General features: G+C 46.6%; 1 protein-coding gene across 5 annotated transcripts in view; it reads left to right on the plus strand.

Annotated features, from left to right (window-relative positions):
* LOC105478065 (CD99 antigen) overlaps nucleotides 1-18739 on the plus strand; it is a 47606-nt gene extending 28867 nt beyond the window's left edge. The window contains exons 8-11 of one of the 5 annotated variants that reach the window (XR_011618551.1): nucleotides 3338-3451; nucleotides 10456-10474; nucleotides 15603-15659; nucleotides 18205-18739. Coding sequence is in view for 3 of the 5 variants with exons in the window: in XM_011735031.2 (XP_011733333.1) it covers nucleotides 3338-3451; nucleotides 15603-15659; nucleotides 18205-18230 (197 nt within the window). In the remaining 2 variants the exon portion in view is untranslated. Of the gene's footprint in view, nucleotides 1-3337; nucleotides 3452-10455; nucleotides 13548-15602; nucleotides 15660-18204 lie in introns of those variants that run through there. The other 4 variants (XR_003017222.2, XM_011735031.2, XM_011735032.2 and 1 more) reach the window with 4 other exon arrangements.
* The last annotated feature ends 2276 nt before the right edge of the window (nucleotides 18740-21015 follow it).

Here is a 21015-nt window from a genome sequence, read left to right on the forward strand (position 1 = left end):
TCCTGAAGCTACTGGCAGGAGACACGGGTGTTCTGTGCCCAGTGCTCCCAAGTGGTATAGCCACAGAGGTCCCCCCAGCAAACCAGCCCTGCTCCAGGTGCCCACGTGACCCAGATTTTACATTTGGTCACCTGCCCATGATGTTCTGGCTGGCGATCTGATCCCTACATCATGCTTAGCCTTGTCCTTGTGTTTACTAAAGCTCCTACACTCACCCTAACGATCAGAAGCTTGTGACGCGGCATCCTCCATTGCGCTTGGCCCTTGAGAACGTCAGTGACCAGGTGGGAGGTGGGAATGTGGATTGCTCCCACCCTGGCTGTAACAGGCATTGTGTTCTCCATGAAAGTGCCGGTGATGTATCTCCTGTCTCCTTTTTCATAACCTTTTCCCTTAGATGGGACAAGAAAATAACAACAGAAAGAATTCCTTTTAAAACTGTAAAGAAAAAAAAAATGAGGTAAGAGAAAGAGAAAGTAGGGAGGAAGGAAGAAGGGAAGGAAAGAAGGAAGGAGGGATGGAGAGAGAGAAGGAAGGAAGGAGGAAAGAAGGGAAGAAGGAAGGAAGAGAGGGAAGGGAGGAAGGAAGGGAGGAGGAAGGGAGGGTGGGAGGAAGGAAGGAAGGAAAAGAGGAAGGGAGGGAGGGAGGGAGGAAGGAAGGACAAGAAAGACGGAGGGAGGGAAAAGAGGGAGGGAGGAGGAAGAAGGGAGGGAGGGAAGGAAGGGAAAGAGGGGAGGGAGGGAGGGAAAGAAGGAAGGAAAGCAGGAGAAGGGAGGAGGAAAGGAAGGAAGGAATGAAGGAGAAGGGAGGAAAGGAATGAAGAAGAAGGGAGGAAAGGAAGGAAGGAGAGAGGGAAACAGAAGAAAAGAAGGAAAAGAAGGAAAGAGGGAAGGAGAGAGGAGAGAGAAGAGAGGGAGGGGCGAGGACAATAGCTTCGTATTTTAGTATCTCACATCTCTAAAATTCTCAGGGACTTTGCTTCTAGCAAAATGCCTGGTTTTAAGCAGCTTCTTTGGCAGAAGAGGTACTAACTTGGCCAAAGATTTTAATACCTGTTTGCCATTTTAATCGCTGATAAAATGTGAATTCTTAAAATACGCAACGAATGTTTGTGGAAAAAGAAAAGTGGGTAGTCTACCCTTGTTTTAGGTAGTTATGATTTTTATGGATACAGTTCTTGAATTCTAGGCTTTCTTTGAAGAGGTAGTAATCTGTCTGTAGCCCTCACCTGGGACTACAAGGTCATTTAAAAAAAAATAGCTAAGAAAACCCATGTCTGGCATGTTTATGGCAGGCCGTCGCTCTTGGCCTTCTGGAGAGTTCATGTTTACTATGCCACTTCATCAGGGAGGGGTAGTTAAGCTCGAAAAATCTTTCCATGACATGACTGTGTCTTGCACATATTAAAGACTGGCCGAGTGAACACACCACCCACAGACCATGTTTGGAGCCAGTGTTTTTGCTGAAAGTCAGACAATTCTCCTTCCCCGTCATGGAGGGCAGAGAAGATTCTATCTGGAGAAGGGTCCTCTAAAGCTCACATCTGGCATTTGGAATTAAGAATCTCTTCATCGGCTGGGCGCCATGGCTCACACCTGTCATCCCAGCACTTTGGGAGGCTAAGGCGGGAGGATTGCTTGAGACCAAGAGTTCGAAATCAGCCTGGCCAACATGGTGAAACCCCTTCTCTACAAAAAATACAAAAATTAGGCCAGGTGTGGTGGCTCACACCTGTAATCCCAGCACTTCGGGAGGCCAAGGTGGGTGGATCACTTGAGATCAGGAGTTTTGAGACCAGCCTGGTTAACATGATGAAACCCCATCTCTACAAAAAATACAAAAATTAGTAGGGCGTGTAGCATGCACCTATAGTCCCAGCTACTCGAGAGGCACAAGAATTGCTTGAACCCGGGAGGCAGAGGCTGCAGTGAACTGAAATCATGCCACTACACTCCAGCCTGGGTGACAAAGTAAGACTGCATTTCAAAAAAAAAAAAAAAAATTAGCCAGTGGTGGTGGCACATATCTGTAATCCCAGCTACTTGGGAGGCTGAGGCAGGAGACTAGCTGGAACCCGGGACGCAGAGGTTGCAGTGAGCCGAGACTGCACCATTGCACTCCAGCCTGGGCAATACGGCAAGACTCTGTCTCCCAAAAACAAAAAAGAATTATTGCTGGAATGACATTTTTTAAAAAAATAGGCTGGGTGTGGTGGCTCATGCATGTAATCCCAGCATTTTGGGAGGCCTAGGCAGGCAGGTTGCTTTAGGCTGGGAGTTCGAGATCAGACTGGGCAACATAGCAAGACCCCAATTCTATAAAACCACAATAATTAACCAGACATGGTGGTGCACACCTGTAGTCCCAGCTACTCAGAAGGCTGAAGTGGGAGGATCTCATGAGCCCAGGAAGATTGCGGTGAGCTATGATTGCATCATTGCACTGCAGCCTGTTTGACAGAGTAAGAACCCATCTCAAAATAATAAACAATAATAATAATTACATAGATATGGATTTAAAATATTTGCATTGAAACCCAAAGCTGTTTTCAGGGGGTGAAAAACGAACATTCTAACGATACAGAACGCTATGGCAAAGCACCAAGCATTGCAGGTCTTTGCTTCTTCATCTTCTGCCCCTACCTGGGCTCTTTCCTCCAGGTTTGATGTCCAGCTCTCTCTCTTTTTTGTTTTGTTTTGTTTTGAGATGGTGAATTGCTCTGTCACCCAGGCTGGAGTGCAGTGGCACGATCTCGGCTCACTGCAACCTCCGCCTCCCGGGTTCAAGCGATTCTCCAGACTCAGCCTCCCGAGTAGCTGGGGTTAAAGGCGCCCGCCCCTACTCCCAGCTAAGTTTTATATTTTTCATAGAGACAGGTTTTACCATGTTGACTAGGCTGGTCTCGAACTCCTGACCTCAGGCGATCCACCCGCCTTGGCCTCCCAAAGTGCTGGGATTACAGGTGTGAGCCATTGCGCCCAGACCCAGCTCTCTCTTTCCATAGGTCTTTGTCTGTCTTTGTCTCTGCCTTGGTTCTGCTGAGCTTCTTCCTGTACCTCGCTGGCCTCTCTTCATGTCTCTTTTCTCCCAGCTCCACTCCCTCCACGGTCTGACCAGGTCTGCCCAGCATGGCTGGCGATGGGAGACTGTGCCTTGCTTTGCCTTCCTGTGTACCATTCTCGGCGTGCTCCCTTTGCAAATCGGTCAGCTCGGGTGACTGAGATGTTCTGAGGATCTTGGTGCTCTCAGACTGACTGTCTCTGCCAGCCACTGCTCCCTGGGATCTTCTCTGCACTGTGCATGTCTCAGTCATGATGCTGTGTGCTTCCTCCTGCAGCGGACGCCCCAGGTGTGATCCCCGGGATTGTGGGGGCCGTCGTGGTCGCCGTGGCCGGAGCCATCTCTAGCTTCATTGCTTACCAGAAAAAGAAGCTGTGCTTCAAAGAAAACGGTAAGGCTCGCTCTGCCAGTGCCACTCCTTCATGCCTTGCTGATTGGAAAACTGTGCTTTCTTTAAAAGGCAGAGACCAAACTCGGGCTGGCACGAAACAGGTGCACGATGACTGGTGGTTCGTGAAACCACTAAAACTTTGGAATCAGACCTTCTGGCTTTGATTCCAGGGCTGTTCTGCCTTGTGTTTCATTGTGTGAAAGTTTACAAGTTCTCACTGCTGCAGTGCTTGGGTTTTTTACGTCTACAAAGTGGGAAATGGTTGGTACATACGCCGAGGAATTGTTGCAGGGGCTAGAGACAGTCCTGCAGGAAAGCCTCCACAAGTTTCCCTGCAGAGAGCAAAGGTGGAAGACACTTAGCTCTGATGATTCCTGCCTTGTTATTTACAATCAATGTCATCATTAGGAGGAGAGCCGTGATGAGGGGGCTGTCACGGTCCTTTCTTCACCCAGGAGAGTTAAGTTAAAACCCAGCACAAGGCCGGACACAGTGGCTCACAGCTGTAATCCCAGCACTTTGGGAAGCCAAGACGGGTGGATCATGAAGTCAGGAGATCGAGACCATCCTGGCTAACATGGTGAAACCCCATCTCTATTAAAAATACAAAAAATTAGCCGGGCGTGGTGGCGGGCGCCTGTAGTCCCAGCTACTCAGGAGGCTGAGACAGGAGAATGGCATGAACCCAGGAGGCAGAGCTTGCAGTGAGCCGAGATTGCACCACTGCGCTCCAGCCTGGGCGACAGAGCGAGACTCCGTCTCAAAAAACAAAACAAAACAAAAACCAGCACTGCGGATTCCCTTTCTGTTAGTACTGAAAACCCACACGCACCCAGGACCTGGGAAGTTTCTTGGGTCGGGACTAAAATTTACAGGGGAATTAGGAGGAGCACGTACTCACCATTGCAGTCCTCCTAGGCCAGTCAGCAGGCTCTTTGGGATCTTGTATTCAAAAGTCCCTAAATCATTTAGGATCCGCCGTGAAGTTGGGAAGTAAACCCTGCTATTTGGAACACAGCTAACGTGCATGCATCACTGGGCAGTTATGTTTAGCTCTGGCCTCCCTCTTGCATGACCAAGCAGTGTGGTTTGCAGGGATCTCATCGACCGGGAACAGCTACTCTTATTTTTCATTTTTTTTCTTGAGGCAGAGTTTTGCTTTGTTGCCCAGGCCGGAGTGCAGTGGCGCAATCTCGGCTCACTGCGTCCTCCAGCCCCCCGGGTTCAAGCAATTCTCCTGCCTCAGCCTCCTGAGTAGCTGGGATTATAGGCGCCCGCCACCACGCCCGGCTAATTTTTGTATTTTTAGTAGAGAGCGGGTCTCACCATGTTGGCCGGGCTGGTCTCCAACTCCAGACCTCAAGTGATCCACCTGCCTCAGCCTTCCAAAGTGCTGGGATTACAGCTGTGAGGCACCACACCCGGCCAACAACCACTGTTTTATGGAGGAGCCCCTGGGGTCCTTCACGCCTCTGGGTGTCTGAACATCTCACCCTACTTAGATCTTAAGTCCTGACTCATTCTTGGTCACTGATGTCATCCACCCAAAGCACTGCTGCCTGAAGATTTTAGGGAGATTCCTAGAACATTTGAATAGATGCTGGTATGGACAAAGTTAGACCGTAGGGGTGGAGTTTCCCCGTAATCTCCCATCATTCCAGCATTTGACATCCACAGACGTTATTTAGAGTGTAAAATGGAGAGTCCTAAACAGCTTTCAGGTCTCAAGACTTTAAATGAGCTGCGGGTGTTTATATTGCCATTCTTGCTGTGGGGTTTTGGGCAGTGTGTGGAAGACAGTTGCCTCCTACCTGCTGGGTGGACTAGTGGGAATGGTGTTTGGTTGGTTGTTTGTTTATTGAGATGAAGTCTCAGTCTGTCACCCAGGCTGGAATGCAATGGCTCCATCTCAGCTCACTGCAACCTCCACCTCCTGGGTTCTCCCACCTCAGCCTCCCAAGTAGCTGGGATTACAGGTGCACACCACCACGCACGGCTAATTTTTGTTTTTTTAGTAGAGGTGGAGTTTCATTATGTTGGTCAGGCTGGTCTCGAACTCCTGACCTTGGGTGATCCGCCCGCCATGACCTCCCACAGTGCTGGGATTGCAGGCATAAGCCACCGTGCCCAGCTGGCATTTGGCTGATTGAATGGCAGTGTTGAGCGAGGCCCAAATGGACAGATTACCACCTTCAAGGAGATGCCTATAAGAGACCTACAATTAGAACCACGTTGGAAAAAAGCAAACAGCAAAACATTCTTCTCCCCTCTTGCTGCTTCTAGAAGTAGCAGAGAGGTTAAAACAGTAGGGACACAATGAAAGGGAATTTGTGTTTGCTTTTCAATGACATTTCTTTTTCTTTTCTGAAACTGTTCAACTCACTGCGTAATATTCAACCAGGAGGTATGGAAGGCTTGTTTGCCAGGACAGGATGTGTAATATTCTAGATGTTTTATTTCAAACTCTCGTTTTTTTTTTTTTTTTTTTTTTTTTTTTGAGACGGAGTGTCGCTCTGTCACTCCGAGTGGAGTGCAGTGGCGCAATCTCGGCTCACTGCAACCTCTGCCTCCTGGGTTTAAGCAATTCTCCTGCCTCAGCCTCCCAAGTAGCTGGAATTACAGGTGTGCATCACCACACCCGGCTAATTTTTATGTTTTTAGTAGAGACAGGGTTTCACCATGTTGAACACACTGGTCTCGAACTCCTGACCTCAGGTGATCCCCCCACCTTGGCCTCCCAAAGTGCTGGGATTATAGGCGTGAGTCAAAGCACCCGGCCTCTAGCTCTTTTTTAGAATCCCAGATAATTGTTGAACACTTTCGCATTAAACTACAAAATCTCTGATTGATGATTCTCTGAAAATCTTTGGGTCAACCCAAATTGGATTCATGAGTTGCAAAGGATGTTTATTACCTTGTGCATGCGGTCTTAGGAACTTTTGGGATCTTGTAATGTTATTTCATATTCACATCCTGTATTAGTCTGTTTTCACACTGCTATGAAGAACTGCCTAAGACTGGGTAATTCATGAAGGAAAGAGGTTTCATTGATTCACAGTTCAGCATGGGCGGGGAGGCCTCAGGAAATTTACAATCATGGCAGAAGGGAACGCAATGCACCATCCCATTATCATGAGAACAGCATGGGGGAACCTCCGCCATGATTCACTGACCCCCACCTGGTCTCTCTCTTGACACCTGGGGATTATGGGAATTACAATTCAAGATGAGATTTGGGTGGAGACACAGAGCCTCACCATACCACATCCCAAGACACACGAACTTGGGAAGGCACCCAGGAGGCTAGGCTTGATTTTGTAAAAAATTTGGAAATAGAGTTGGGAAAAGGAAAAACAATATTTTCTCTGCCTTATCCGCGCCCCCACCCCTGAGTCTTGGTCTTGGGTGGGAGCATTATCTTCATTTATTGCAGGAGGTGGGGCAGGCATGAACAATGAAAGCTCTCACTGAGTAGAAACAATTTTCCTAGATTTTTCAAGAACAAAAGCAAATGTGTCCCGGCCTGGTGGCCCACACCTGTAATCCCAGCACTTTGGGAGTCCGAGGAAAGAGGATTGCGTGAGCCCAGGAGTTCAAGATCAGCTTGGGCAACATAGCAAAACCTCATCTCTGCAAAAAATGTAAAAAATTAGCTGGGCGTGCTTGCATATGCCTGTGGTCCCAACTACTCTGGAGGCTGAGGCATGAGGATTGCTTGAGCCCAGGAATTGGAGGCTGCAGTAAGCCATGATTGCACCACTGCACTCTAGCCTGGACGACAGACAGAGACCCTGTCTCTAGATATAAAAATAAAAATAACTTTTTTTTTTTTTTTTTTTGAGACGGAGTCTCTCTGTGTCACCCAGCCTGGAGTGCAATGGCGCGATCTCGGCTCACTGCAGCCTCTGCCTCCCGGGTTCAAGCGACTCTCCTGCCTCAGCCTCCCGAGCACCTGGGACTACAGGCGTGCGCCACCACGCCCAGCTAATTTTTCATATTTTTAGTAGAGACAGGGTTTCACCGTGTTAGCCAGGATGGTCTTGATCTCCTGACCTCATGATCTGCCCGCCTTGGCCTCCCAAAGTGCTGGGATTATAGGCGTGAGCCACTGCGCCCGGCCCCCAAAATAATTTTTTTTAAAAAAGCATCCTTTCTGAAGAATTGGCTCAGGGGAGTCCAAGATTCACTTTATACTACTGAGATGCTAGGGTAATTTTCTTCTAATATTTTCCGTAAGTCTTTTATTCTGATGCCAAATTAACAGAAGGTCCAACTTTCAATTCCTGGTTTGCTTTCTAGTTGTCCAGGGATTGATTTTCTTGGCCTTTTGTAAATGCACAAATCAAAGGACCAAAAAGAAAGTAAATAAAGCCTAATAAGAGAAGCAAGAGATGGTGAAACCCCATCTTTACTAAAAATACAAAAATTAGCTGTGCCTGGTTGTGGGTGCCTGTAATCCCAGCTACTTGGGAGGCTGAGGCAGTGAATTGCTTGAACCTGGGAGGCGAAGGTTGCCGTGACCCAAGATTGTACCACTGTACTCCAGCCTGGACAACAGAGCGAGACTCTGTCTCAAAAAAAAAGAAAAAGAAAAAAAGAAAACGAAAACAAGGCACTATTCTATAAATGCCAAGACACTGCCTCAAAAGAGGACTTTTCCAACTGCATCCACTCACATCTTGGTTTTTATACCTGAATTATAAAATGAGTTTAATGTTTATCTCAGTGACACAGTTTTATTAGTAGACATGGAATTGTGATGTTGGATCGAGGTATCCGGAAGACAAAAGATGTCAGAGCCCTCAGCCTCTGTGGCAGGATTTTGCTTTATGGGTTTGGTTTCTGGGATGGTGATTTTGAGATCTTGCAATCCCATGGGTTTGTGGGGAGCTTGGAGATTTCATAAGAAGGATGTGAGTATAGCATGCCCCGGTCCTTCAAGAAACCATGGGCCAGGCGCAGTGGCTCATGCCTGTAATCCCAGCACTTTGGGAGGCTGAGGCAGGCAGATCACCTGAGGTCAGGAGTTCGAGGCCATCCTGACCAACATGGTGAAACCCTGGCTTTACTAAAAATACAAAAATTAGCCAGGCATGGTGGTGCACACATGTAATCCCAGGTACTTGGGAGACTGAGGCAGGAGAATCGCTTGAACCCGGGAGGCAGAGGTTGCAGTGGGCCAAGATCAAGCCACTGCACTCCAGCCTGGGGACAAGAGCGAGACTTTATCTCCGAAAAAGAAAAGAAAAGAAACCATGCCCAGTTTTGGGGATACCGTTACAGACTCATTTTCCAGGACGGTGTCATTGCATTGAAATTTTCGGTGTTTGTTAAATTTGCATTAAAATTAGTCCCAGGCAAGTGGGTAGACATAGGTGAGTCTTCTGCATCTTTTCAACAAGGAGATGCCGTCATCAAATCCTGTAGCTTGATACAGATTTATCAAGAAGCTTTGCAGTGTTATGTTTTGGGGCTCACGGATTAGAAACTCCTTGTGGGATCAGACAGCTCTGTCGTATGTTGGTGCAAAACTAACTGCAGTTTATGCCATTAAAAGTAATAGCAACATAGCAAGACCTCGCGTCTACAAAAAATGTACAAAAAAAAAATTAGCTGAGTGTGGTGGCTCTCAGCCAATCTTTTACCTTTTTTTTTTTTTTTGTAGAGACACAGTCTTGCTATGTTGCCATTACTTTTAATGGCAAAAACCACAATTACTTTTGCACCAGCCTCCCTTCTTCCCTTCCTACAGATTTGAGTTTGTGGTGCTTGGGCTTCTCCTGGTTTTTGTCCACATGATATGAAGGGGCCTGTTTAAGCTGCTTCTTTCATGCACTCGGGTCTGTGACTTTGCATCTGGGTGTGTTGGCTTCATGGAGGACCTGGCTGAGACCACTAACCGCACGGAGCCTGACCGCTTCTCACAGAGCCCAGCTTCCGTGGTTGGCACGGGGTGTTAAGGACGCTGTCCTTTGGGTGTGGTGGCTGGTCCTAACGCTGTGTTTACTAGGGTCCTGGGCTCACAGTGGGTTTCTTGAGGCTTTGGCAAGATGGGCTATTGGCTCTCCCTGCCTCCTTCTTTCTCTTCTTCTCTGCCTTTCTTCCTTCCCTCCTCCTTTCTTTCCCCCTCCCTCCTTCTTTCCTCTCTTCCTTCCTTGCTTTTCTCTTTCTTCCTTTGCCCTCAATTCTCTTTCTTTTCATTCTTTCTTGAACTCTCCCTCTTTCTTCCTCCCTCCCTCCCTTCCATCCCTCCTTCCCTTCCATCCCTCCTTCTTTTCCTCCTTTTTTCCTTTTTCTCTCTTCCTTTTCTCTATCTCTTCCTTTCTTCCTTCGCTTTTCTTCTTATGTACCTCTTTCTTTTTTTCTCTCTCCCTTCTTTCTTTCCTTCCATCCCTCCCTCCTTCTTTCCTTTTTCTCCCTCCATCCTTCCTTTTTTCTCCCTCCATCCCTTCCTCCTTTCCTTCCTTCCTTTCTTTTTTCTTCTCTCTATTCTTCCTCTCTTCATCCATCTCTCCTTTTCTTACATGCCTCTTTCCTCCTCTCTCCTTCCTTTCCTTCCTTCCCCCCTCCTTTTCTTCCTTCCTTCCCTTCCTTCCTCCCTCATTTCCCTCCTCCCTGCTTCACTTCTTCCTCCCTCCTTTCCTCCCTCTCTCCATACCTCCCCCTTTCCTTTTTTCCAACCTCCTTCCCTCCTTGTTCCTTCCCTCTCTTTCTGCCTTCCTCCCTTCCTTTCCCCCATCCCTCCTTCCTTCCTCCCTCCTGCCCTCCCTGTTCCCTGCCTCCCTCCCTGCCTTCCTCTGTCTCTCCCTTCCTCCACTCCTTAATTTTGGTTTCCGCTTCCCACTCTCACACTTTCAGCTTCTTACCCCGTTACCTCCTTGCTCAGAGCAGCTCTTTCTAACACCTCCCTGCCGCTGGGGGCCCAGCGCACAGCAAAAGCAGACCTAGCACCAGTTTACCTTTTTTATTATTATTTTTTTGTCTCTTTCAACCTTCCATTTCAGATGAGCTGAAGACCTAGGGGTGAGCAGAGAACCCAGCCCAGGCCTGCGGAGCATCCTGACCGTAATCGTTTTATCTGCTAAGAGGCAGCCTTAAAGCAAACCCTTCCATCTGCCACTCCCCTCGCCCCGCTGGCAAATTCCCACCACAATGGGATTCTCACTCACGTGACAGATTCTCTGCCTTCAATTCCATATGCTTTTGCCTTTCTTGATGCACAGAAGCTCATTATAGCAAACCATATTTCTGCACAAGAGCTTCAGAAAATGAAGTACAGATATGTTCTTTTAAACGTAAATGTAACAGGGCAGTGACTTCCATGTTTTAATGAGTTTTGTCCCCAAGTCTATCCCTGCCAAGGGAACAAACTGGGACCCGGGGTGGCCACCCGCTTCCCTGCAGTATCCTAGGTTAAGCTCACTCACGTCCTAAGGATTTGACTTTCCAGGTCATGCATGGATTTTTAAATCTTCAACCTTTTCAGCCCTTGACTTGCATTTCTCACTGCACTTCCTATGAGGCGGTTCTTAACTCTTTCTGTGATCAGTGTTCCAAACAGGTGCACATCTTGGTTCCTAGAAACACAAAATTCATATGTTGAGGAATCACCCAAACATCTCCTGATCTTCACATTCTAAGGCCTGTTGGGAATTGGTGGGTGGTCAGGTCCCTATTCACATGTCTGAGCGCAGAGCCTCCCCGGGCGTCTTCTTCAGATTCTCCCATATGCCTGAAACACACAGATTGTACCTGGATTTTCCTTCCGTTTCCGAAGTCCACCAACTTGTTCTTCAGCGCAATTGATTCTAACTTTTTCTTTCTTTTACTTATTTCTTTTTTTCTTTCTTTCCATTTTTTCTTACTTCTTTTCCTTCTATTTATTTTACTTTTCTTCTTTGTTATATGTTATTTCTTTTTCTTTTTTTACTTTTTTCTTTTTTCATTTTTCTTTTATTTATTGTTTGAGATGAAGTCTCACTCTGTTGCCCAGGCTGCAGTGCAGTGGTACAGTCTCGGCTCACTGCAACCTCCACCTCCTGGGTTCAAGCGATTCTCCTGCCTCAGCCTCCTGAGTAGCTGGGACTATAGGCACACACCACCACACCCAGCTAATTTTTGTATTTTTAGTAGAGACAGGGTTTCTCCATGTTGGCCAAGCTGGTCTCAAACTTCTGACCTCAGGTGATCTGCCTGCCTCAGCCTTCCAAAGTGCTGGGATTACAGGCGTGAGCCACTGTGCCTGGCCCTTTTTCTTTTTTCTTATTCCTTTTACTTTTCTTGTTTCTTGTTTCTTATTTCTTTTTCTTTTTCTCTTATTTCTTTTTCTTATTTGTTTCCCTTTTTGCTTTTTCTTTTTTAATCTTACTTATTTTACTTATTTTTCTTTTACTTTTATTCTCCATTTTTCTTCATTCTTTTCCTCTTATTTCTTTGACTTTTCTGATTTTTTTTTTCATATTTTCCTCTTTTTTCATATTCCTTTTGCTTTTTTCTTATTTTACTTTTCTTATTTGCCCTCTTGTGGAAATGAGGCACAGCCTCCCTTATGGTTTAGCGGTAGTTCTAGCTGAGCACAGATGGTTTGATCCTCCTGTGTTGGGGCACTGTATGGTGTGAGGGCACAAAACCCTGACCCACATGGGTCTGGTCACCTCACAGAGGTCACCTTTACAGCCCCCCACTCTTTGAAGGATGTGTCCCAAGGTGTCTCAAGTCTGATGCAATGAAAGCTGCCCCCCAGTGACCACAAGACTGAGTCCAGAATGTCCTGTGTGTTTCCCAAAATGTCTGTCCTAACACCATTTAAAGATTAGCCACTGCTAGACAGTGATCTGCAGGTATATGGTCTCAGGATTGGCCCCAAGTGCATGGTGTGTGTGTGTATAAATATATATTCACAAAGCATAGGGACCCATTAAAGGCATATTACTTTGCTTAATGGTTCTAATAGCTAAAAATGATTTCTAACCTGAAAGAAAAGCACCACGAATTGTTTGAAGTTGACTTGTCAGATGTGGCGTGCTTGGTCTAAGTTTTGACAGGAAGGGTACGTGGGTGGGGGTGTACGGAGCATCTCATGAGACCAGTTCTCCTGAGAGGTCCGTGATATTGGAACTGTTGCCCCAGATGGACTTTGCCCTTGTGAGACTTTATTCTTTTCAATTGACTTTTTCCCTCTTTAAAACTTGCCAGCTTTTATGTAGTGTTTTATAAAATTACAGGAATAAAAAGAATATCTTTTATGCTTTTTAACCAATGAGGGGGGAAGGAGAAATTATTTGTCCTCTGAAATGAATGCACGTTTTCAGTTTCTAGCCAGGACAGTTGGCTGCAAAATGCACCCGTGTTGACAACTTGCCACCAGCAGAGAACAAATCACATTTGTGCTGAACATTTTCAGATCGTTTCGAATGTTCTCCTCTTTGGGGGTTTTTCCTCTCTTTCTTTTTCTTAAATCATAGAACTTTGGCCTCTTTATGTGGGAGTCATTTAGTGGTTAGGGAAGAATGGATGAAACCATGAGTTCGTGTAGTATAAACTGGCGAGGCTGCCTCTGCTGCTGTTGTTAAAAGTTATGCTGCTAGCTCGGCACGGTGGTTCACACCTGTAATCCCAGCACTTTGGGAGGCTGAGGCGGGCAGATCACGAGGTCAGGAGATTGAGACTATCCTGGCCAACACGGTGAAACCCCGTCTCTACTAAAAATACAAAAAATTAGCTGGGCGTGGTGGCGGGCGCCTGTAGTCCCAGCTACTCGGGAGGCTGAGGCAGGAGAATGGCGTGAACCCTGGAGGCGGAGGTTGCAGTGAGCTGAGATCACGCCACTGCATTCCAACCTGAGTGGCAGAGCGAGACTCTGTCTCAAAAAAAAAAAAAAAAAAAAAGTTACATTGCTGCACCATACAAACGTGTCCCTTTATGAAGGCATTCGAACCACAGATGGGGCCGTTTTACAAATAGTACGGTCTTTGTGAGTGGGAAACGCATGGCCACAGATTCAATGAGCTGCTTCTGCTGCTTCTCTTTGTGTTGAAAACGTAGGTGTTTCTTCACACCAACACTGGAAAGAAATAAATATATATAGATCTGTGCATCTCTTTCGCGTTTCCAATTCTGTTGGCTTATGCTGTGCGTCGGAAAAGAAGCGACACCGACAACATTTGGGGAGATGACCCTGTTTGCATTGTGGCATGTTTGAAACATTTTTTAATAGAAATTTGGGAATAGAGGGCCGGGCGCCATGGCTTAGGCCTGTAGTCCCAGCACTTTGGGAGGCTGAGGCGGGTGGATCACGAGGTCAGGAGATTGAGACCATCCTGGCTAAAACGGTGAAACCCCATCTCTATTAAAAATACAAAAAATTAGCTGGGCATGGTGATGCGTGCCTGTAATCCCAGCTACTCTGGAGGCTGAGGCAGGAGAATCGCTTGAACCCAGGAGGCGGAGGTTGCAATGAGCTGAGATCGCGCCACAGCACTCCAGCCTGGGCGACAGAGCGAAACTCTGTCTCAAAAAAATACTAATAATAATTAAAAAAAAAAAGAAATTTGGGAATAGAAACAAGACTGGGAAAAATGCTGGAGGAGGAAGAAAACTGGGTACACAAGACCCCTTGGCTCTCTTGTCCTTTGATGGCTGGGGCGGTTCTTAGTGGTCTGAGTCCTCACTTATCTCACTCTGCATTCTCGGGGAGGTAGAAGGCGGGGTAGGAGAGCCGATTCAACCTGAGAAGGATGATCAGTGGGGGGTAGATAAAGGAAGAAAGTCCCCTTTCCCCAGGTACTGAAAAGATGCTAATCTGCTGAGATTCTCTGCATTTATTTTTATTTATTTTAATTTTTATTTTGGGACAGTCTCGCTCTGTCACCCACGCTGGAGTGCAGTGCCATGATCTTGGCTCACTGCACCCTCTGCCTCTTGGGTTCAAGTGATTCTCCTGCCTCAGCCTCCCAAATAGCTGGGACTACAGGTGCACGCCACCACGCCCAGCTAATTTTTGTATTTTTAATAGAGACAGGGTTTCACCATGTTGGCCAGGATGGTTTTGATCTCTTGACCTTGTGATCTGCCCACCTGGGCCTCCCAAAGTGCTGGGATTACAGGTGTGAGCCACTGTGCCCAGCCTCTGCATTTGTTTTTATTTATTTTTATTTTGAGACAGTCTCGCCCTGTCACCCAGGCTGGAGTGCAGTAGTGCGATCTCAGCTCACTGCAACCTCCACCTCCTGGGTTCAAACGATCCTCCTGCCTAAGCCTCCCGAGTAGCTGGGCGTACAGGTGCACACCACCACACCCAGCTAAATTTTGTATTTTTTAGTAGAGACGGGGTTTCACCATGTTGGCCAGGCTGGTCTCGAACTCCTGACCTCAAGTGATCCACCTGCCTCAGCTTCCCAAAGTGCTGGGATTACAGGCGTGAGCCACCGTGCCCAGCCATCTGCATTTGTTTGATGAGTTTGGGGGCAGTTATTAAGAATCTTATTTTCATAGATGCATGTACTTTTTTTTATATATGTATAGAAAGGGCTTCCATGTGCGTGTTCCTCAGTGTTTAGGGAGAAGAAAGCAACCCTTAAAATAGAGGAAAATAAAGCTGCTTGGATTACCCTGTTGAAGTTTATCTCTGCCTGTGCCATGCATGAAAAAATACTGGCAGCCGGGCGCGATGGCTCATACCTGTAATCCCAGCACTTTGGGAGGCCGAGGCGGATGGATCACAAGGTCAGGAGATTGAGACCATCCTGGCTAACATGGTGAAACCCCATCTCTACTAAAAATACAAAAAATTAGCCGGGTGTGGTGGCGGGTGCCTGTAGTCCCAGCTATTGGGGAGGCTGAGGCAGGAGAATAACGTGAACCCGGGAGGTGGAGCTTGCAGTGAGCGGAGATCGCACCACTGCGCTCCAACCTGGGTGACAGAGCAAGCTCCGTCTCATACAAAAAGAAAAAGAAAAAATACTGGCAAAGTCTTCACTTAGTTGAGTGTTAGACTCCATATTCCCAGTGGGTCTTGGGGTTCAGAACTGAGTGCTCTCATCCAAGCAATAGGAGCATCAACTTCAGGAAAGCCCAAGTATTTTGTGTGTATTTTGAGGAGAGGGTTCTCTGTCGCACTGAGCCTCTCTGTGTGTTTTCTTCTTGTTTTCAGCAGAACAAGGGGAGGTGGACATGGAGAGCCACCGGAACGCCAACGCAGAGCCAGCTGGTAAGAAGGACGGGGAACAGCGGTCCGCACATGTGGCCAGTGTTCCCATTTTATCTTCTCCATGCTCTCCCATCTTGCTATCTTGCTCACATTCTCAAATTTGGTTGCATGGCTTTGAAGGTCTTCCTTTATGTCTCGTTGCTTTTGAGGGATACTTTCAAGAGACAATGAATGTATAAACTTCCTAGGGCCTGGGCCTTCAGAGAAGACCTGTATGTGCCTAAGTCTCTGTTTAACAAAATATTAAGGAAGTTTTCCCAGGAGTTCGAGACCAGCCTGGTCAACATGGTGAAACCCCGTCTCTACTAAAAATACAAAATTAGCTGGGTGTGGTGGTGGGCGCCTGTAATCCCACCTACTTGGGAGACTAAGGCAGAAGAATCACTTGAACCCCAGAGGTAGAGGTTGCAGTGAACCGAGATCGTGCCACTGCACTCCAGCCTGGATGACACAGTGAGACTGTTTCAAAAAAAAAGTTCCGAGTGGCACACGATTGTTGCATCATCGGGAAGTCCACAGCTGGCTGGCATGCACTGGGAATTAAAAGTCCTCCTGAAATGTATCTCCTGAAATACAACTTGTCAAGTTTTGCTGTCAACTTTTTTTTGTTGTTAGAGACAGGGTCTCACTTTGTCGCCCAAGTTGGAGTGTAGCGGCACGATCATAGCTTACTGCAGCCTCGACCTCCTGGGCTCAAGGGATCCTCCCACCTCAGCCTCCTGATTGTCTGGAACCACAGGCGTACACCACCATGCCCGACTGATTTGGTTTTTTATTTTGTGGAGACAAGGTCTCACTAGGTTGCGCAGACAGGGTGTCACTATGTTGCCCATCCTGACCTCAAGCAGCCCTCCCACCTCAGCTTCCCAAAGTGCTGGGATTCCAGGCGTGAACGACCGCACCCAGCCTGCTATCACTTTCTACAACTCCTCTCAACCAGGTGGAAAATGGGGTTAAGAAGAGACTATTTAATTTGTGAGAGGCTTCTCAGGGTAAAAGGCATTTTGCCATTAGAAGCACTTTTGAAAATGGCAAGAAAGATTTCTGTGTGTATATATGTGCGTGTGTTTTGTCTTTCATTTGTACATAATTGGAACCTTCTCATTTGCCTGAGAGATGCAACGTTTATTTTTAATAGGAGCTGTCAAATTGAGATGTATTTTTAGTGAAATGATTTAAAGTATTTTAATTTTTTTTCTTTTTGAGATGGAGTCTTTCTCTGTCGCCAGAGTGCAGTGGTGCGACCTCTGTTCACTGCCGCCCCCGCCTCCCGGGTTGAAGTGAGTCTCCTTCCTCAGCCTCCTGAGTAGCTGGAACCACAGGCACCTACCGTCATGCCCCACTAATTTTCTTTCTATTTTCAGTAGAGACCGGGCTTTCACCATGTTTTCCAGACTGGTGTCGAACTCCTGACCTCAAGTGATCTGCCCACCTTGGCCTCCCAAAGTGCTGGGATTACAGGCATGGGCCACCATGCCTGGCATTCAGTTTTAAAGATAGAGACTTCTAGAAAGTTAGTGTCTCGCCAGATGCGGTGGCTCATGCCTGTAATCCCAACACTTTGGGAGGCTGAGGCGGGCGGATCACCTGAGGTTGGGAGTTCGAGACCGAGGTTGGGAGTTCGAGACCAGCCTGACCAATATGGAGAAACTCCGTCTCTACTTTAAAAAAAAAAAAATACAAAATTAGCCACGCGTGGTGGCACATGCCTGTAATTCCAGCTACTTGGAAGCCTGAGGCAGGAGAATCGCTTGAACCCGGGAGGCGGAGGTTGTGGTGAGCCAAGATCGTGCCATTGCACTCCAGCCTGGGCAACAAGAGCACAACTCTGTCTCAAAAATAATAATAATAATAATAATAAAAGAAAGTTAGTGTCTTGTTGAGTGCTCTTTCGAGTCAGGGAAAGATGTTTAGAACAAGCTATATCTTGAAGAGAAAAGGAAGATTTCTTCTGCCCACTAATGAAGTTGTCTGGCTTCAGTAGCCAGTACATTGGTATATATGTGTGGGGCCCTCATTACCTGAAGGGCTTGGCATTCCAGTGTTTTCTGCCAGCCTGTTTGGAAGAAAAATACCATTGTTCTTAATTCCTTCTTCCAAATCCCAGCTTCTCCCTCCAAAATAATTTTAAGACTGACATGCAGAATAAAGTTTCCAAAACTTAAATGAACGGACCAGAAAATCTCATGGCATAATTGCAAATCAATAAAAACTGCACACTCTCATTTAGAAGATTTATTCTTCCATTTGGTAAGTTATAGGCATTTGTTACTGTCTCTGTGACGTCGTTAGTGGAAATTGCCTTCTGCCGTTTTCCTTCTGCTTTTTCTGCAGTACCCCTTTTTTTTTTTTTGTATGAATGGCATCATTCAATGAAATTGATTGAGTTGATTGAGAGTTAGGGTTTTGCTTTTTCGTGATGAGTTTTGGGCCCATTTTTCTTATGCAGAAATAAAACCACCGGCTCCTGAAAGTTTTAGGAACTATGTCCACGTGAGTGCTCAGGGAACTGGGAATGACTTTCTCTTCTCTCTGTCTCTCACAGTTCAGCGTACTCTTTTAGAGAAATAGAAGATTGTCGGCAGAAACAGCCCAGGCTTGGCGGCAGGGTTAGAACAGCTGCCTGAGGCTCCTCCCCGAAGGACACTTGCGTGAGAGCAGAGACGGAGGCCTTCTGTTCACGGCGGATTCTTTGTTTTAATCTTGCGATGTGCTTTGCTTGTTGTTGCTGGGCGGATGATGTTTACTAATGATGAAACATCCAAAGGGGGATAGGCACTTGGACCCCCATTCTCCAAGGCCCGTGGGAGAGGGGTTTCCCATGGGATGTGAAAGACTGGCCATTATTAAGTCCCCGTAACTCAAATGTCAACCCCACCGAGGCACCCCCTGTCCCCCAGAATCTCGGCTGTTTACAAATCACGTGTCCATTGAGCACGTCTGAAACTTCCCTGGTAGCCCTGACTTTTTTTTTTTAATTAAAATAAGGTAAGCCCTTCAATTTGTTTCTTCAATATTTCTTTCATTTGTAGGGATATTTCTTTTTCATGTCAGACTAATAAAAAGAAATTAGAAACCAAGTACTTTTTTTTTTTTTTTTTACTTAAGTGTTTTGCCATGGGTGCATGTTAAAGAAGGCTGTGGTAATTTACAGGATGGGTTCCAAGTTCTTTTTCTGGGGCTTTAAGGCAAATTTTCAGCCTAAGTGTTAGCTCTTTATTTCCAAAATGTCCTTGTTGGGCTCTTTTCCTTTCCCGCGTCCTGCCACATTGGGACGGGTGCTCTTCTGTACCCAGATACTCCCAGCCAGATACTCTTCTCCATCCAGATACTTTGTTTCCAGATACTCTCCCTGCAGCTAGGTACCCTGCCCCGAGTCCAGATACTCCCTGCTTCCAGATACTCCTGTATATTCAGATACTCGTCTGAATCCAGCTACTCCCTACATCCAGATACTCTCCTCCATCCAGATTTTGGCTTATAGCCAGGTGCTTCCTGCATCCAGATACTCCCTGCATTTTGGTACCCCCACTGAGTTCACATACTCCCTGCGTCCAGTTGTTCCCCTGAATCCAGATACTCTATGAATCTAGGTACTTACTGCATCCAGATACTCCTCACATCCAGGTACTCTCCTCCATTGAGATACTCCCTATATCTGGATACTCCCTGCATCCAGATGTTCCCTTTCATCCAAATACTGTCTTCCATCCAGATACTCCCTTTCATCCAATTACTCCCTTCCATCTAGATACTCTCCTTCATCCAAATACTCCCATCCACTCTTCTCTATCCACATACTGCCTTCCAGATACTCTCCTTCATCCAGATACTCCCTTGTATCCAGGTACTCCCTGCATCCAGATGCCCCCTGCATCCAGATACTCCATCCAGGTACTCCCTTCCATTCAGTTACTCTCCTGTACCCACATACTCCCTTCCTTCTAGATACTCTCCTCCATCCAGATACTCCCTTTCATCTAGATACTTTCTTCCATCCAGTTACTCTCTTCTATTCATGTATGCTTTTCCTTCCACACACCCCCTTCCAGATATTTTCCTCCATCTGGATACTCCCTTCTATCCAGATACTCCCTCCCATCCAGTTACTCTCCTCCATCCAGATACTCCCTTGTATCCAGGAACTCCCTGCATCCAGATGTTCCATGCATCCAGATATTCTCTGTATCCAGCTACCCCCTGTATCCAGGTACCCTCTGAGTCCAGATACTCCCTGCTTCCAGATACTTCCCTGCATCCAGGTACTTCCTGCATCCTGATACTCACCTGCACCTAGATACTTCCCCGTGTTCTCTTGAGTTTCATATGGGTTGAATATCACAAATTTACGAACAGTCTGTCCAGTGTTTACACAGTGTGGAACTACTTCGATGTGAAAGCTGGGTTTAATGTGGGGGTAACATAGCCTTGTGGCTGAGAAAACCCTCGTACCCTTTCTAACAAGTTGGGATTAACCGAAAGCCTGTTCTCTTCTCTACAATACATGACAACTTTTCCACATTAAGAATTGTTTCCCCATTAAGGCTTTCAAAATACATGTCTCTATGAAAGCTTGGAGAGGGCTCCACTTGCATTTTGTGCTAATCTCATAGAGATCTAAAGTCCTGATATTCGGAATGGGATTGACTTCATAAACTTTCCTCCACCGGAAAATGAGGATATCATCAGTATGTCCTCTGTCGCACAGGCAGGCTAACGTGAAGTTGTTAAAATAGTCATGCAGAGAAAGGCAATTGCAAGGGAATGTTCATTTTGCCACTGATGATGGTGTTAAAAACTGCTGCACGTCACAAAAGCTAGGTTTCCCATGAATCTGTCTACGCAAAGGTATGGTGTTACCATACCCGTGTCAAAAATCGTCTGATTTGGGGGAAGAGGTTGGATGAAGGAGTCAGTCATAAATGCTGGGTCTTTCCCATTTCTAAGCTCAGAAACTCTGCCTTCAATTTCAGTTCTGGTTGGGGGTCATCCAAGCAGTCTCCCTGCTGTTGAGGATTCAGCACCTTTTCACCTCCCATCATTCTCAGGATATTGATGGGCACAGCCAGCTGGCTTTTTCTGGCATTGGAGTTATTTCTTCTGATTTTGATACTAGTGGTAACTTGGAGTGTGTGAAATCGGGTGAATACAGTGGCAGGAACCCCTTGGTTATTTATCTTACCCTTTCATTGCTTCCTTGAGCAAATACCTATAGGATGCCACCTGTGGTGCAGGTGTGTGGAGATGACCTTCTAGATTCTCCAGGATGTATTGACACATCACAAATGCCTCATCCTGTCCACCCTTGAGGGGGCCGACCACGGATGTGAATGTTTAATTTTTTAAGGATACTGTC

Source organism: Macaca nemestrina, chromosome Y (assembly GCF_043159975.1).
Source record: "Macaca nemestrina isolate mMacNem1 chromosome Y, mMacNem.hap1, whole genome shotgun sequence".
In the NCBI taxonomy this organism is placed as follows: Eukaryota; Metazoa; Chordata; class Mammalia; order Primates; family Cercopithecidae; genus Macaca; species Macaca nemestrina.